Source organism: Malus domestica, chromosome 01 (assembly GCF_042453785.1).
Source record: "Malus domestica chromosome 01, GDT2T_hap1".
Lineage (NCBI taxonomy): Eukaryota > Viridiplantae > Streptophyta > Magnoliopsida > Rosales > Rosaceae > Malus > Malus domestica.
This window is the reverse complement of record NC_091661.1, coordinates 20684618-20703343: the sequence shown is the minus strand read 5'-3', so window position 1 is coordinate 20703343 and position 18726 is coordinate 20684618. Positions and strand designations below refer to the sequence as shown.

At 39.8% G+C, this 18726-nt stretch overlaps 1 protein-coding gene across 1 annotated transcript; it reads right to left on the bottom strand.

The window, feature by feature from the left end:
- Positions 1–735: 735 nt before the first annotated feature.
- Positions 736–3469, bottom strand: LOC103424936 (probably inactive receptor-like protein kinase At2g46850). The gene is made up of 3 exons (XM_008363049.4): positions 2621–3469; positions 2049–2132; positions 736–1950 (listed from the first exon to the last, which is right to left on the bottom strand). Exons 1-3 carry the CDS (start codon positions 3399–3401, stop codon positions 878–880), a joined length of 1938 nt encoding a protein of 645 aa, XP_008361271.2. The 5' UTR covers positions 3402–3469; the 3' UTR covers positions 736–877.
- Between the last annotated feature and the right edge of the window lie 15257 nt (positions 3470–18726).

Below are 18726 nucleotides of genomic sequence, written 5' to 3'. Positions count from 1 at the left end.
GACAGAGAGAAAGGCGGGGATTGGTTAAAACTTTGAGGCAGTGCCACGTGTTAGTGTCTGAGAGAAGGTAGCAGCAAACCCCATCTGTAACGGTTGAACCCTAGAAGTTTGGTTTTATGATATCCTAGCTTAATTTTCTCAGACTCATGGCGATGAGTCCTCTAATATTGCTGGTTTTACTGCCAATATATTGATCAAGATTTCAATGAAATTCGGGTGCATGCACAGGAGGATTAACAATTTAAATTGCATCATTTGACAACTCACAAATGAAACGTAAATTTATTAATTAGCATATCCAAATCCATTGCATTTTGACAACTCACAAATGAAACGTAAATTTATTAATTAGCATATCCAATCCACTGCATTTAAAGACTCGTGAAGGTTGTCCATAAAAGTCTTAATCGACCTCCAAGTGATGTTACTAATTTGAGAGAAGGTTGATTTTTTCATGAACTTAGGAAATTCTTTTTTTATGTGAGTGTCACACTAAAACATTTCTCGGCTGTAGAGGAAGATACACAATTTACCTATTTCGAATTGCATGAAATTTTGCTCCCATGGTTTACTATTATAATTTGCATTAGATTTAAAACTCATGGAAAGAGTGAGTTTATATCATGAGGGTTACAATATTTTTTCCACTCAGTATTCCATCATTAGAGTTTCGTTTGATGAACATAGACAGGCAGGCAGGCATGATTATATGAGATGCAAGTTTTGAAGTTTTGATCTATTTGAATTCACTTCTGATCTGTTGATATACACAACACATAAGAGCAGCAAATAAATGCATGTAAACTTCTATGGAAAGTGAAATGAACTGCAAATTTTGTTGAGCTGCAGTCACATTTTTTTACCAGTCATAACAAATTCAAGGCACATATTTCGAATCAGGAGACATCGAAATCATCTGAAGCAGGCTCGAGTTTGAAAATGTTTCCTCTAGTCCAGGCCCTCTCTTGCTCCCTCCATCACTGCTGTCTCTTCTAATATGTACTAATTCATGCACAACGTCATACATTCCCAGCTTCCCATCTCCACCAAACAACAAGCACCTCATGGCAAGGTCTGCAACCACCTCTATCTGCTCACGCATGTGTGAAGGTTGCTCGTGATAGTAGAGAAGTGGATCCACAATCTCTTCCACCTTCCCACTCCTTATCTTTTGCAGAGCTACCGCCGGCAAGTCCAAGCAATTTGAGCCTGCAATCATCTCAAATAGCATGATACCAAAGGCATAAACATCATTTTGCTGAAAGTGCGAACCTTCGTGATTGTGTGACTGAGAACAATCTCCAGGACTGGAATTCAGTAGCGCAAATCCGGCAACTTTGCTAGAAAAGTTGTCGTCAATGAAGATGCAGGCAGATTTGAGATCACAGTGGAAAATGGGAGGAGAAATTTCGTATTGCAAAAGGGCAAGAACACTTGCTGTTTCAGCGGCAATGTTCAGCCTCTTGTACCAGTCAAGAGCAACATTTTGTCCTCCATTTTGATGCAAATGATCCTCGAGGGTACCATTCGCAGGATGTTCATATACCAGCAGTGGAGTGTAGGCCAAGTCAATGCAGCATCCAATGAGTCGCGCAATATTTTGGTGCAAAACTGCAGATAAAACCTCAATTTGTGATAGGACTTGAATTAGGTCTTTTTCCTTTTCACATTCCACCTTGTGCACTGCAATGTGCGATCCATCACCAAGAACCCCAGCAAAGATTGTGCCATTGTTGCCATGTGCAAGTTTCTGATCCTCCTCAAACCCTTTCGTAGCTTCCTCTAGCTCATGGTAAGTGAATAGCCGCATCCTACTAGCTTTTCGGAATGATATTGTGTTGTGAAAATGGACTTTCTGAGCAGGATCAAATGTCCCAGGCTTAGCAGGCCGCTTTAGTATATACAAAAGTGCAATCGAGGAGGCTATGATGAAAACTGGAGCTAGAACTCCTGCAGTTCAACATGTCATGATATTATTCCACAACAATGAATAGGAAGCTTTAATAATGCCGACATTGGTTTATTTTCTTTAGTCTTCCGTCACTTACCACCGAAAATTACAAGTTTCCGGCCACCATGCTTTTCCTTTAAGCAATCATTGCCATATGCTTCCTTTCTGTCCTTGATGCATGCTGCCAAAGGCATGTCAATTGTAAGTAATGCCATGGTTATACTAGTGGTTGTTTTAAAGTTTTCAGCGCAACACCAACAATGTGAAAAAATAAAAGGGCTTTTGACATAGAGGCCTATATAAATGATAACATTACACCGTAGAAAAATACATTTCAATCTCAGTACTTCATAAAAGAAATAAAAAACCATGGCGACATTTCAAGTGAAGAGGGGCACCAAAGGAATTTTAAAGCTAAGAATCATATAAAACATGACAAATAGTTAGTCGAAGAATTGTTCTCCAATTGAACACGCTGACATAGTTGTCAGAGTGTTTTTTTTTTTCCTTAAAATAAAGTACAATTTTCTTCAAAGGCTTGCAATTGATTAAAGAACATCAAACTTCTTTATCTTTATTATGAAAGAACATGTTAGATGCAATTAATAGTCAAAGTATGATTTTTAAAGTGAAAAATAGATATTTGAAACATTATCATAAATTACTCACATTTCAAGCATCCTGCACCAGCTGCAAAGCCATCACCAAGGAACCCATCTGGACACATGCATCTCACCCCTCCTTCAACCACTGTTGCATTAGTAATATAAGCATTGCTATCACAAACTCCCTTGGATGAGTTCTTTGGCACTGCCCATTCCAATTTTATCCCTCTCTTCCCCAAGTTAGACCCTCTTTCCACAACCCAACTGGAAAACCCCCTGCATCCAAACTTGGCAAAAACCGAAAACTTGTCACCGAGATGCCACACGCTATGATCAGAGAGGGGGTAGCAGCAAGCAGGAGAGCCATTATCATTGCCATCACAACCAGGCAAGTCATTTGTTTCACAATCTGTCTTGCACAAAGAAGAGTCCTCACAATCGTACAAGCCAACCACGTTTTCAACTGCGACTCCTAAATGATCATTTCCCAAGAAATCGAAGGAGTTCAAGTCGTTGTACTGGCTGCACGAAGAGAAGCCCGGAAAGTCCACTAGTAGACCATCTGAGAAGAATTCTAGCACGCGGTAGCTTTCGGAACCAATGTTGAGGAAAAGGGTTGTTGAGTTTTGGCAAGAGAGGTGGAAAGCATCAGAGACTGAACTGCAAGACTTGTTCAAGTGAAATGGGAAGGGTAGTTGAAGTTGTCCACATTTTTCATGGCAAAGCTGGTCGGGAAGTGAATTGGGTTGCTCTAGATTTTGTTGCTGATCATGGAGGGAATGAGAAAATGGTAAGGAATTAAGGAGTCCAAGGAGGAGAAAGGAAGGTAGAAATAGAGGTAACATTGCCAGTACTCAAACCGCTGAGATAATGTTTGGAAAGAAATATCTGCAAGGAAGAAGAAAGGAGTGCAGGTTTGATGAGACTGTACCTAGTAAGTACTCGGCCTTTTTATTGCCTATGCTTATATGCTAGTGGCAAATAGAATAGTGAGAGAGGATTTTTTTTTTGTTGGCAAGTGGGAGAGGGTTTAAGTAGTGTAATATGACTCATACATGGGTTCAATACAAAGTGAAGCTCATGAATTGCCATGTAAAATAGGAGAGTATTTGTGTGGGGAAGCTATCTCCTCAAGTGGTACTGCTGAGTAGTATAACCATTCAGTTAAAATCGTATGCTATTCAATATTGTCATCTTTATGCAAGATCAATATCAGTTGGTCTAGCGGCATACGGTCTCTACTTAGTTGAATGAAGTCTCATATTTGACGTACATAAATCCAATGACAATACATGTTTTGTGAGTTTAATATTAAGTTGTGGCCTATTGTATTTGTTGTGAGTGAGTTCACGACCCATTAGCGTAGGTATCTTTGTAAATGTCGTATTGTTTCTCAAAACATTGTCATATTTAACATTTTAGTTAAAAATCATGGCAAAATACATGAGAGTTTTAATTGAGTTGTAATTAGCTAGTGTCACTTAGCACTCACTTGACAACAAAAGTGTTCCTTATAGAAATTATTGTATAATATAAAAATATCATCGTATGATTTATTAATAATATGCGTATTTTAAAGTATATCGTCGTGTGGTTCAATGATAATATGCAAACTTCAATTTCCTCTGCCTTTTATGCTTCACGATAATCATCATTATAACACGTAAAATGATTATTCCATGCAACGATATTCTAATACCACATGATACGATTTCCCCATGTGGAGTCGGGCCCCACAATGGTGTAGAGCTAGGTGATTAGCAAGGTGAGGAATGCAATTAGATGTTGAAGGAGGGTAGCTTGGGAATGTGAAAAAGAATAGACGATTTATGGTCTGTGGAATGGCCTACATTTCGTACCGTATATTCATATGGAATGCCGTGCATGCTATGGGCGTGGCCGAAGTGTGAGATTTTCGATTCACTCCAAACGTTGATATTATATGTTCACATATATATTATTTATTTTGCATGGGCTTCGAGATTTGGTATTTATAATGCAATAACGTACGATTAAGTTACGTAGTTTGAGAATTACGGAATGTCAGATCTACACAATATTATCACACACAAAATTATGTTATCTTTGCTCTTAAAAAGTGGTTAATATTTTTGCTTTTGGTGGATTGTCTTAATGGTTAATTAAGGTTTTTTTTAAAGGAAAACTAATGAAAAGGGCTTGAAAATTTTGAGTTTTAATGATAAGGATAAAATAAATGGTAAAGTGAATAGTACCATGATTGACTTTTTAGTGTAAAAATGTGGTTTTTCATTAAAATGTACAGTATCAGGAGCTTTTCGTTAAAGTTCTCTTTTTTTAATCTATTGTGTTACAGGTTCAAACCTTACCTCTTTCCTTCAGTGTACATTATTGTAAAATATCACTTATATTTTCGACTCTTTTTTTTCATCCTCTAATATTTCATAATGATTGGAACATCTACTTTCTAGGACACACATTAAAAATGAAATTTGTAAAAAAATTATCCAAATCAGGAACCTTTTAGCCATTTGATTAATGTTGTTAAAATTTCATTGTTTAATTGAAGAACATGATCCGTCTATTTATTGGATAAAAACATTTTAGGTGACTACGGAATTTTGAATTTAGTTTATTTTTTTAAAAAAAATTAGTTAAAAGAGTGATTTAGAAAATAAGCAGTTCGAATCATCATACAATATTACAGAACAAAAAAGTTAAAATGAAAATATTTCTAGCATTCCTCATTATATAATCTGCTGCAATATACTATGCAACCAAGTTGTTCTCTAACCCCAACGCCACGCTTGGTGGGTTTTCATAGCCGCGTTTGTTGCAACAAGGCTGTGACATCTGTAATATATTTCACAGTTGAGTTGATTTCACTCTCGCCCTAATTTCAAATTATGGTCAAATGAGATGACAAATTTAATTTAATTTAATTCTGGGGTTTAGCAATCTTGATAATGTTACTGCGAGTTGTGAGTTGTGACCGAACTCTATGTATGTTGGGATGCCAAATTTGGCCTGGGTTACGTGGCTCAATCTTACATGTTCCCAGCTCAGATATGTTTCGGGTTGAGCATAGAATCAAAGTTTTGGGGGCTGCTGAAACACTTCTTGTAATTGAAGGGGTCTTGAAGTTATTTTGAGACATGTACGTGGATCTCCAAAGATGAGTTCAATAATTCCTTAGTATGTTGTCATCGGAGAAATTTTTGAGTAGGGTTACCCCCATGCGGTTACACTCATAAAATAAATGGGTTGTGTGGGTCCAACACATTTTTGAAATGTCTACTGTATGAGACAACTTTATCTAAGTTTCTCTCTCGATTATTGCCTAAAACCTTAGCAGTAAGAGGTAACAATGATGTGAATACCTAAACAAACTTGTATCTTAAACAGCAATGAGATCAAATTCCCCCCTTAACCTAGCAAGCCAATGAGATCTATCACCAAATTCATGCTTAATACAGCCAGGACATGAAGCTTATCAATATGCTAATGTAGCTTATATGTCTTTCTTGGTCTACTAAAATCCTTTTGGGCCGGGGTGGGTGTCGTGCTGTGTGATGAAGGTTGATCGATCATATTAGGGCTGCTGAACATGTCAAATGTTTGGCAGCTTGAGAAAAAGAATGGCAGTCGGGGTAAAGTTGGGTTTCACAAGTGTAATATGAGGAGAGTCGCCTGCGTGATATTTGTAGCGAAGGAATATATTTGTGGAATGAATGTTTGATATTATGAATTTTGTTACGAAGTTTAGTGGATTTTTATGGAGTCCAATGGAGTTATTGGGACATTCGTTTTTTTTTTTTTTTTGGTAAGAGAAATCTTTATTGAACTCATTGGAAAGCAAGCCACAAATTCAATTCTTACTCTAATTCTTCGTCCTCCATTTCACTTTCTTGTTCATCTTCCTCAATTTATTCATCTCCTATTTCTCCTCAATGCCTTTCCCCTCCAACAAATCTTCCTGAATTGTTTTATTAGCCCAAGCCATTTTATGTACATAATCACTTAAGAAACACAAATGAATAGAATATTAAGAAGTTAACAATCTGCATATCTTCAAATTAAAGCCATGTATTTTTTTTAGAATTACAACATTGATAAAACCGCTAACCACATGACTTGTCTTGCAAACTATAAAATTGCAGAAATAAAAATAGAAAGATTTATGTAATCAAATTTGTCGTACTCAAAATAAAAATCATTAACACAAACACATAGCATATTGTGTGTAGGGCTGGAAAAAAATTCCAAAAATCCCAAACCAAACCGAAAAAATCCCGAACCCAAACCGAAAAATCCCAAACCAAAATTACCCCGAAGATCGGTAATCCCGTCCCGAAAAATACCGAAGTAATCGGTATGGGATTGGTTTCCAAATCCCATTTTTTCGGTATTCCCGAAATCCCGAAATGTTTTTTTTCTTTAGCTTTCGGTTCCCACTTCCTAAGTCAAAAGCAGGAGCCTTTGGGCTTCCACTCACAGAAGGCACCAAAATATTATTAAAAAAATGGGAAAGGCACAAATTGGCTTTGGGTTTCGGTTCAGACTTCCCACCTCAAAAGCAGGAGCCTTTTGGCTCCCACTAAGAGAAGGCGCAGAAAGCAGCACTTGAGGCAGAGAGCATCACTCATGGGGCAGAGAACATCACTCTTCATGTTGAGAAGCAAAGAGGAGAAGAGAGAGGAAGGAGCTACTGCCGAAAGCTCTTGAGTTTGGTTTTGACTCTTGAGGCAGAGAGAAGCACTCTTCGTGTTGAGAAGCTGAGAGAGCAAAGAGCTACTGCCGAAAGCTCTCTCAAATCTTCGAAGCTCGACCCATATCTTTCTCTTTCCTCTCTGAAGCTTTCTCTGAATTAGGGTTCGAATGAGGATTTATAAATTAGGAATTTACGATTTAGAGCTTTTGATTGTTTTGATTTGGATTTGGATTTCTTGATTAATTTTCTGGGGATTTCTGGATTAATTTTATGTGGATTTGGTTGATTTGGATTTATGGATTTCCATGGTCAATTTCTCCTTTGCATGTTCGATTTCTTTTATGCTTTGCATGCTCAATATGCAGGTTTGAATCTTTTCTGCTTTGCATGCTCGATCTGCAGGTTTGAATTGAATTGAATTTAATTTATCAGCTTCTTCCATTAACAAGAAGCCAAATGTTTTTTGAATTGAAAACCGAAACCATACCGAAATCCCGAAAATATTTCGGGAATCCCAAAATTCGGGAATACCGAAATTTCGGTTTGGGATCGGGATTCGGATTTTCATCCCAAAAAGGATCGGTTTGGGATTCGGGATACCATTTTTGGGACGGGATCCCATACCGATCTAGCCCTAATTGTGTGTATAGTACTTGGAGAAAGGTTTTAGAAGCTGTTCATATTTTATCGACTTGAAATATGAAAGATGGGTGAAACACCCCGATCGAGATCAAGGCATGCTGGCCGTCACGTGAGAGTGATGTAGCCATGTGCACAGTGCGGAAGCAATAGAGATAAGAAATATACGAATAATTAAAAACCGAATTACTAGAGTGCACTACTAAATGGGAAGTGATAGGAGTTAGTTACAATAGTAAACACTCATAATCAAAGCATAATAAGTCTAGGTGCAGTCCAGTAGGACAAGTACTAGTTATACAGTACCAGGAATGTCCTACTATTATTTAGATAGGTCAGAACTGCCGACGCCTTCAAGCCACCAACAACAAGCTTACTTAAAACCTGAAGGGGCGCAAAACAGAAAACGTGAGTAGGCAAAAACAAATGTTTTAAAAAATCATTTCATTTATCAACATATCTAACCCCTCGCTGTAAAACATGTATAATTTTTCCCAGAATCAAGATATAAGCATATACATTGTTTGTACCATACTTGACCAATCCCGAAACTACTGAGCACCGATCAACGTTATACCGTCAAGGACCCAGAAGAGTTTCCCTCCAACCAGGAGGCCAATCACAGCGCGACACGTGTCGACATCAGAAGCCAATCATAGTGTGACATGTGTCAACATCAGAAGCCAATCACAACACGAGACGTGTCAATGTCAGAATGAAACTAGAAACTCTCTTCTATAAATAGAGATCATTCTCTCACAATATTTCATGATGTCATTTGTACTAAATCATTCACTAGTACTCACTAAAGGAGAGCTTGAACCTATGTACTTGTGTAAACCTTTCACAATTAAAGAGAACTCTTCTACTCCGTGGACGTAGCCAATCTGGGTGAACCACGTACATTTTGTGTTTGCTTCCCTGTCCCTATCCATTTACTTACTTATCCACACTAGTGACCAGAGCAATCTAGCGAAGGTCACAAACTTAACCCTTTCTGTTGTACCAAAGTCCTCGCTGATTTTGTGCATTAACATTTGGCGCCGTCTGTGGGAACGACACTTATTCCCACTATCTTCAGCTTTGTCAAGCTGGTTTCCACCATCCGTACACTCTCTTTTGACCAGGCATCCCTCTCCAACATGGGGAGCGAAGGAAGCCACAGCACACAGAATGACACCCCTCTTGCACGTAGTGCGAAGCAACGAAAAAATGAAGGAAAAAGGGTTGCTCTTCAAGCTAAAGTCGATGAGCTAGAAGCTTAAAACAACAAGATAGCAATGAAGAATGAGGTCCTCTAGGAGCAGTATGAGAAGCTCTTTAAAACGTTCCACGAAACTATGCGTACTCAAACACGCGAGCTTGTTGCCTCTGTGGACATCAACCATCATCTGGGTGCCCCCCAACACGGAGGACATGGGTATTCCTGATGAGGAGCAAGCTAATCATCAAAACATTGATCAACATGAGACTTCTCTCAACCCAGCTGCTTCGACCTGAAGCAGGAGAAGTGGAGGAAGACACCTCATTGCAGAAGGGTTGGAAGGATTGAAAGCTGTTTATCGTGACTGCCGGGACTTCCTAAAGCAACGTCGAGAGAATCCCTTCCACATATGTTCGAAGATCAATGACCCAAGGGTTTCTGAAAGACTTGGTCCCCTTCTACGACCCAGGCCAGCTGCCAATCTAGGGAAGGAATGACATGTCCTAGAGGAACATGAAGGTAAAGGGGACTTTGAGGTATTCCGACAGACTCGCCCTAGAAGTCAGTACGGCGAGTCCAAGGAAAAATCACACGCCCTTGCTCAAACTTTCCTACTTCAAAGAGGTGATGGAGACTTACGAAAGAAAATCCCAGTGGTACATGACTCCACTCAAGACCCCCTTGTCCTACAGCTCATTGAGGAAGTAAACAAGTTGAAGGCCGAACGTCAGGCCGAGATACCTGACTGGAACCAACCCAGGCCTAGCCCTCTCACAAGAAGGATCATCGACACCCCCATTCAAGCGAAGACAAAACAAAAGCTTGGTTTACAACTCTATACTGGAAGGGAGGACCCAATTGAACACCTTAACCTCTTTGAGTCCACCATGGCATATCAGATGCACACCGACGAAGAGCGATGTCTTCTCTTCCCCTCTACCCTCTCTGGCGGAGCTCTAAACTGGTATTGCCATCTTCGACATGAGACAGTAGACTCATTTGAGGAATTGAGGAAACTGTTTGTCTTTCAACACATCTTCCAGACCTATCGCTTGCATTATGCAGATGACTTGTACACTATTTTCCAGAAGCCGGACGAGTCACTACGAGAGTATGCCGGTCGCTTCAGCCATAAGTATTCTCGTTGCGCTGAGGCAGATGACAAGACCGCCCTCAAGGCTTTCACGGCAGGCCTACGTGATTGTTTTTTCAAGTACATGATCAATGCCAACACCTGGGAGATTTACTCTGAGGTGATGGCATAGGCTTACAACCATGCATTCGCCGAAGCAAGGACATACCAAGGGAACCCCCATATGGTTAACCCCTATCAACAAGTGGGAAGTGGAAGTCAAGTTTTACCAAGTGAGGAGATATTGGCCATTCAGACACCCATTGCATCATCTCCTACCTCAATTAGCTATTCGCTAAGTCACCAAACGTATCTGTCTCTTGGTAAGAGGAATGATTTTTACTCTCAGCAAGCCCGTTACAACAAGAGGGATAAAAGTTCATATCAAGACAACCAAGGGTAAACGTACCGTCGACTATTATGACTATGGGGCCAAGCCTCACTCTTTCAAAGTAGAGGACTAGGTACTGAAGGAAATGCGATTATAAGAAGGTATACACATTACAAATGTTTTGACTCTCAACCGCTTGAGATCTTTTGTCACACAACCCATTTGGCAAATATTTAAAGAAGAGGGAATTTAGACAACTTCTTCTGAGGCTTTTGCGTTCCTAGCACTGGAACACTTGGTCTATGTTGACCTACCCTTATACTCCAACTTAGAGCTTCAACATGCGTACTTTGACACAAAGTATGTGATACTAAGTGTTACAACCAACATGCTTCACATATCAAAAACATGGATCCCTTCATGCATAGCAAAACATTCATAAGCATCACTCATATCATTCAACATAAACATCATACATAAACATTATACATTCCAACACATCTATACATAAGCCAACTGTGCTTCGAAAGGGTTCAACATACTTTATGTCTTCGACACTTGCTACAATGTGCATCGACACCTTGCCCTTATTCTCACCAACCAGGTGATGAAATGTGAAGAAGGAACTCATCTTTATGCCATCAACCAGGTGATGAAATGTACAACCCGTACTCTTCTTCATGCCACCAACCAGGTGATGAAATGTACAACCCATACTCTAATATCATTTGGCAACTTGCCACTCATGCCACCAACCAAGTGAAGAAGGAACTCATCTTCATGTCACCAACCAGGTGATGAAATGTACAACCTGTACTCTTCTTCATGCCACCAACCAGGTGATGAAATGTACAACCCATACTCTAATATCATTTGGCAACTTGCCACTCATGCCACCAACCATGTGAAAAAGGAACTCATCTTCATGCCACCAACCAAGTGATGAAATGTACAACCAGTACTCTAATATCATTTGGCAACTTGCCACTCATGCCACCAACCAGGTGAAAAAGGAACTCATCTTCATGCCACCAACCAGGTGATGAAATGTACAACCCGTACTCTAATATCATTTGGCAACTTGTCATTCATGCCACCAACTAGGTGAATAAGGAACTCATCCTTGTGCCACCAACCAGGTGATGAAATGTGATGAAGGAATTCACATTCGTACCACGAATGAAATGTGATGAAAGGTGATGAAGGAATTCACATTCGTACCACTAACCAAGTAATAAAAGCAACTCACCAGCCATTCCACTTACCAAAAGACGAGTGGTACAACTTGTACATGTGAACTCCTAGCATTCACAAATAATAAAAAACCCTCAAGTTTGACAACTCAACTAGGGGAGCATTTATGCCTAACAAGAGTTATAGTCACCAACAAAGTCTTATTGTAAGCCAACAACAACTTCAGTGTATGGCATACGAAGATCAAGTTATTCAGCCTTCTTGCATCTGCTTCAGACATTTCCCCTCTGTAACAATGCAAACATTACAACTCGTAGAAAGCTTCACACTCTTGATCAAGACAATGTGAAGCAAAACCAATTTATGGTGCCAACAAGAGCTTCATCAAAGAAGTTCAACCACAATTCTCAAAAGCTTTACACACTCTTGATCAAGACAGTGTGAAGCAAAACCAATTTATAGTGCCAACAAGAGCTTCATCAATGGAGGGCAACCACAATTCTCAAAAGCTTCACACAATCTTGATTAAGACAATGTGAAGCAAAACCAATTTATGGTGCCAACAAAAGCTTCATCAAAGGAGTTTAACCATAATTCTCAAAAACTTCACACTCTTGATCAGGACAGTGTGAAGCAAAATCAATTTATAGTGCCAATAAGAGCTTCATCAATGGAGGGTAACCACAATTCTCAAAAGCTTCATACACTCTTGATCAAGACAGTGTGAAGCAAAACCAATTTATGGTGCCAACAAGAACTTCATCAATAGAGGGTAACCACAATTCTCAAAAGCTTCACACACTCTTGATCAAGACAGTGTGAAGCAAAACCAATTTATGGTGCCAACAAAAGCTTCATTAAAGGAGTTCAACCACAATTCTCAAAAGCTTAACACACTCTTGATCAAGACAGTGTGAAGCAAAACCAATTTATGGTGCCAACAAGAGCTTCATCAATGGAGGGCAAACTACAATTCTCAAAAGCTTCACACACTCTTGATCAAGACAGTGTGAAGCAAAACCAATTTATGGTGCCAACAAAAGCTTCATCAAAGGAGTTCATCCATAATTCTCAAAAGCTTCACACACTCTTGATCAAGACAGTGTGAAGCAAAACCAATTTATAATGCCAACAAGAGCTTCATCAATGGAGGGCAACCACAATTCTCAAAAGCTTCACACACTCTTGATCAAGACAGTGTGAAGCAAAACCAATTTATGGTGCCAACAAAAGCTTCATTAATGAAGCGCAACTACAATTCTCAAACCTTCGAGGCAAATTCGAGACTGTTCGAAGCAAATTCAATTTATATGGTTCATCCAAACCTTCGACTACTACAAGGTGTGGCTTCCATCACAATCTCTTGCTCAACAGTGTGGAAGAAAAATTTGTATATGTTGTCTCTCCCACATTTTCAAATTTCTAGTTTCCCAGAAGAAAAAAAAAAGAAAAAAAAAGGGAAATTCAACAAAGCTTCATCAATAGAGGACAACTATAAATTCTCAAAAGCTTCACACTATCTTGATCAAGATAGTATGAAACAAAATCAATTCGTGGTACCCAACAAAGCTTCACCAATAAAAGCTTCATCAATGGAGGACAACTACAAATTCTCAAAAGCTTCACACTATCTTGATCAAGATAGTGTGAAGCAAAACCAATTCATGGTACCCAACAAAAGCTTCAACTCCAAAGCTTCACCTACAAAGCTTCAATTCCAAAGCTTCACCTACAAAGCTTCAATTCCAAAGCTTCACCTACAAAAGCTTCACCCACAATAGCTTCACCCATAAAAGCTTCACCCACCAGAAAAGCTTCACCTAAAAAAGCTTCACCCACCACAAAAGCTTCAGCTACAAAAGCTTCACCAATAAAAGCTTCACCCACCACAAAAGCTTCACTTACAAAAGCTTCCCCCACCACAAAAGCTTCACCCACATTGCTATGAACAAGAAGGGTAAAGGAATAGCATTATTACTTGCTCAAAAATCGAAGAGGCACCACCCTCCGAATCTCGAGAGCCAGACTCCCAACAAGATTACTTTCTCAAAAATCGAAGAGGCACCGCTCTCCAAATCTCAAGAGCCAGACTCTCAACATGATTGCTTTCTCAAAAAATCGAAGAGGCACCGCTCTCCGAATCTCGAGAGCCAGATCCCCGACATGATTGCTTGTTCGAAAACCAAAGAGGCATCGCTCTTCTAACTTTGAGAGCCAGATTTCCTTGGATAAAGCTTGTCTGCAATCTTCACACGCAACATCAGCTTTCTAGATACCACATACCACTTTTTCAAAGTGCTCTGACAAAGTTAAAACATGTGAAGCTTGCAACTCCCACTACATTGCTACGACCAAGAAGGGTAAATGAATATCATTACTACTTGTTGTTAGAGAGACTCCTATATATGTCGACCTTCATCCTCCACGGACAGGCAGACCTGCAAAAATGCTTAACCCTTCCTCATATCTGAGAGGGCACTCCCAACGAAGCCTCTCGAAATACTCAGCTTTCTTCCCCCCCAATAATACCTATGCAAACCAACCACACCAAAGCAAAAGTATCTCATATCATCAGGGTCAAAAGCAAGAGTATCCCATGTCATGCTTTTTCCCTGTCTTTTCCTTTGCCCTTGTTCTTACCTGCAAGACAAGGAGAAAGAAAGCAATGAGTCAGCACTTGGAATCAAGCTTCCAGTCAGGAACTGACTGTCTGGAACCCCTTGCCTGATCACTTACCTAGCATTGTTCTCGAGTACTCGTCTTCAACATCTTATGCTTGTAGAAAAGATACCACATCTGCCTGAGGAACGGATAGGGCAAGTGAGAAGGATACAAGGAAGCATGTGGAGACAAACGCAACAGAACACATGTCGATTCATCTATTACTTCGTCAACAACAAAAATATCCCATATCATCAAGGTCGAATGCACTCTTGATTTGATGGACTTGTTTTGACCCTCAAATTCTTGAGTTGGCCTTATACGTTGGAGGAAACCAGAAAACCCTCCAGCTCAGTTCAAGAATAAGCCTGTGAAATTTACTTCTTCAAAAGAAAAAGTATCTCATATCATCTCTTCTCCATTTGCTTCTCCTTATCCTTGTTGCTGTTTACGACACAAGGAGAATGAGAACAATCAACTGGAAGCCGAAGTTGAACTTTCGATCCAGGTTGCTTGCTTGGAAGTCTGATTGCTTACCTTGTCTGTTACCTCTTTCGGCAAATCTCCTAGCTTGGCGACTTGGGGGACTCCTACTATAGAGTTTTGTATTGCACTTGACCAAGCCCGAAACTACAAGTAAGCTTCAAGTAAAATTGATACCTTACCTTGTGCATCTTCATTGGTTAAAGATAACACCCCTGGATGGAGGAAAAGTACTTCCAAAGAAGATGCCACATATACGTATGAGACACATAAGGCAAGTGAAAATGATACCACACTTCGGTACTTAGAAGTTTCGTGATTACTCAATAGCTTGGATCTTGCGAGTCCCCAACCGAGGAGCTTCCCTCACTCGGGAACTTAGGGGAGCACTGCTTGTACCATACTTGACCAATCCTGAAACTACTGAGCACCGGTCAACGTTATACCATCAAGGTCCCATAAGAGTTTCCCTCCAACCAGGAGGCCAATCACAGCGCGACACGTGTCGACATTAGAAGCCAATCATAGCGCGACATGTGTCAACATCAGAAGCCAATCACAACACGACACGTGTCAATATCAGAATGAAACTAGAAACTCTCTTCTATAAATAGAGATCATTCTCTCACAATATTTCCTAATGTCATTTGTACTAAATCATTCAATTGTACTCACTAAATGAGAGCTTGAACCTATGTACTTGTGTAAACCCTTCACAATTAGTGAGAACTCTTCTACTCCGTGGACGTAGCCAATCTGGGTGAACCACGTATATCTTATGTTTGCTTCCTTGTCTCCATCCATTTACATACTTATCCATACTAGTGACCGAAGCAATCTAGCGAAGGTCACAAACTTAACACTTTCTGTTGTACTAAAGTCCTTACTGATTTTGTGCATCAACATACATAAATATATATGAAATCATATCAATTTAATTCATGCTTCACATAATCATATTCATATATATGCCATGTCAAGATATAATAGAGTACGCAATTCAGGTAAGAATAATTTCATAGAAATATAACATGTGAGCCGAAACCCCTATGGTAGTCTGTACGGCCGAATTCATAACTCTAAAAGTCATTATAGCCGGAGTCACTACTATGACCTATACGACAATATACTGCACAAGAGTCAGAACCAAACAAAAAGGTGTATACGACAATAATGGGTGTAATACAATCATGCTCAATACTACTCTCACATAATAGCTCGGCGATAAATCGCTACTCACCTACGAGTCGGAACCATAAATAAGGTATGTACAACAAGACTATGCACCTACATTGGATCCAATATGAGCATATGGTGCGGGAGGTGACATAATAAACTGGCATGTGCCATATCTATGGCTAAATCACAATCACCCTAAGTACAATTTTATGAGCTTAACATTATTCAATCATATATCGCATCATCGATGATTCACATAACCAAACACAACTTACCTGAGCTTACCTGAGAGTCCACAACACCACACACACACACACACACACACACACACACACATATATATATATATATATAAAGTACTACATACCAAATCATGTATGAATTATAAACTTATATGCATGGCATTTATGTCATATTATTATTTAAACACATATTTCTGGGAAAATATCAAGTATATAATATATATTGAAAATCAAAAGCCCACTCACTGATAAGTTGAAGGGTCGTAACCCCCGAGTCGCCCTTGGATACGCTCGTCCTCAGGATAAGTCTCACCTATATGCAAATTAACTATAAAAACATTATTTTAAAGCACGTAGGCAAAATTAGCTAATAACTTCTCATACATAGCTCAAAATGGGTATATTCATATACCACAGTGACCTACACAACCTCAGGATCATCCCCAAATTTTTAGATTAATTTTTGGACCCATCACGCGAGTGCACGGGAAGACGCGCGGCCACGAGCAGGGAATCCTGACGGATTCCCTAACTACCGTTAGGAATATTCCGTTAAACCCAACGGTAACCGTCCAAACTAACTGACGGCGTCAGCGTATTCCGTCAAAACTGACGGAATATTCTATGTCTTATCCTGCGATTCGCCGGTCGCCGGTTTCTGGAAAAATATTAAAATCGTCCTAACTTCTTCATTTTTGCACCATTTTTCATGAAATTTGAACCATTGGAAAGCTAACAACATGAAGAATCACGTTATACTATTTTTAAGCCTTGAAATCCACTAGAATTTACCTGAGAAAACTTGATATTCCGGTCAACTTTGAAAACCTTCGATCTCGACCCTCCGACGTCCAAACTCTTCCAACGAACTACCCCGAGCTTCCTTAGGACCTCCTAAAGCTCTCTGTGAGCTTGTAATCCTTTGAAACACAAGGTTTTACGTCCACATGAATAATGCATAAAAAATGAGTTTCGGGTTCTCTAGATTTCGAAGGAATCCTTACCTGAAATGGGTACCAACCAACTCAAAATGGCATGAGGAATGCAATGGTGCCTTTAGAATCTTCGATCTGTGATTGGGAAGCTCACCTCGAGCTTGGTCCGTAGGAGGAAGAAGAGAGAGAGAGAGAGAGTCCGAGAGAGATGAGAGTGTACGGGGGAGAAGAAAGAGAAGGTAGGTGGGTGTGGTCCTTACCAAGTCAACCAAACCATTTACACACTAACCTTTAATCCAAGTTCCAAATTTCCAAATTTAAGCTAAGGTTAGTTCTTACTATAACCCTAGCATTCAAATTGGAACCAAAACACATAACATCACGAAACGTTCAAGGGTAAAACTGTCATTTCACATCATCAAAAATTAAATATTCGGGACGGGCTGTGACAATGGGTGCCTAATTTGTGAGGACTTTTGATATTTGTACCTCACACTCTATATGTATATTCCCATCTCTACCTAGCATGAGGCATTTTGGAAGCTCATTGGCTTCGAATTTCTTAGGAAATCTGAAGTTAAGCGAGATTGCAGCGAGAGAAATCCCAGGATGGGTGACCCACTAGAAAGTTCTTGTGTGAGTTCCCAGAAACAAAACAGTGAGGGAGTGGTTGAGGCCCAAAGTGGACAATATCGTGCTAAGGCGGAGTCGAGCTCGGGATGTGGTGGGGCCTGGGCTGAGTTGTGACAATTTGGTATCAGAACCAATCTTTGGCGGGAAGTGTGCCAACGAGGATGTTGGGCCCCTAAGGGGGGGTGGATTGTAACATCCCACATCGTCTAGGGGAGTGGATCCTGTAAGTCTTATATGTATATTCTCATCTCTACCTAGCATGAGCCCTTTTAGGAGCTCACTGACTTCAGATTCCTTAGGAACTCCGAAGTTAAGCGAGATTGCAGTGAGAGCAATCTCAGGATGAGTGACCCATTGGGAAGTTCTCGTCTGAGTTCTCAGAAACAGAATCGTGAGGGCGTGGTCGGGGCCCAAAGTGGACAAAATTGTGCTACGGTGGAGTCGAGTCCGGGATGTGACAATTTATGATTTTTCCCAATAAAATGAGTTAAATATGAGTGGGTCCGGTTTAAGAGGGTAAAGCATCAACCCAACCGCACTAAAAAAAAAATTGGATTGGGGTTGATTAGGATTAGCCAATTTCCACTTAAAAGCTCGTTTGGAAGAGTTTTTAAAATGACTGAAATTGTTTTTAGAGAATATTTCTAGGTTCCAAAAGCAATTAAAATGCTTCCTGCAAAAAGCATCAGTTATGTGCTTTCTGTAAGAAGCACTTTAAGTGTTTTTTTTCAGGATTCACTTGCATTTTTATTAAAGATTGTTCCAAAAAGATTGGGTTGAAATTTATGTTGGTTTTGAGTTGAACCAACTCAAATTGCACTCAATGCATCGCTGTGTAAAAAAGTTA

Excerpts from the sequence above, each read along its gene's own strand:
- LOC103424936 (XM_008363049.4), bottom strand. The coding sequence starts at position 3,401 with ATGTTACCTCTATTTCTACCTTCCTTTCTCCTCCTTGGACTCCTTAAT. Across the intron at positions 2,133-2,620 it reads TGGTGCAGGATGCTTGAAAT|CATGCATCAAGGACAGAAAG; the intron begins GTGAGTAATTTA and ends TGCCTTTGGCAG. Across the intron at positions 1,951-2,048 it reads GAAACTTGTAATTTTCGGTG|GAGTTCTAGCTCCAGTTTTC; the intron begins GTAAGTGACGGA and ends GTTGAACTGCAG.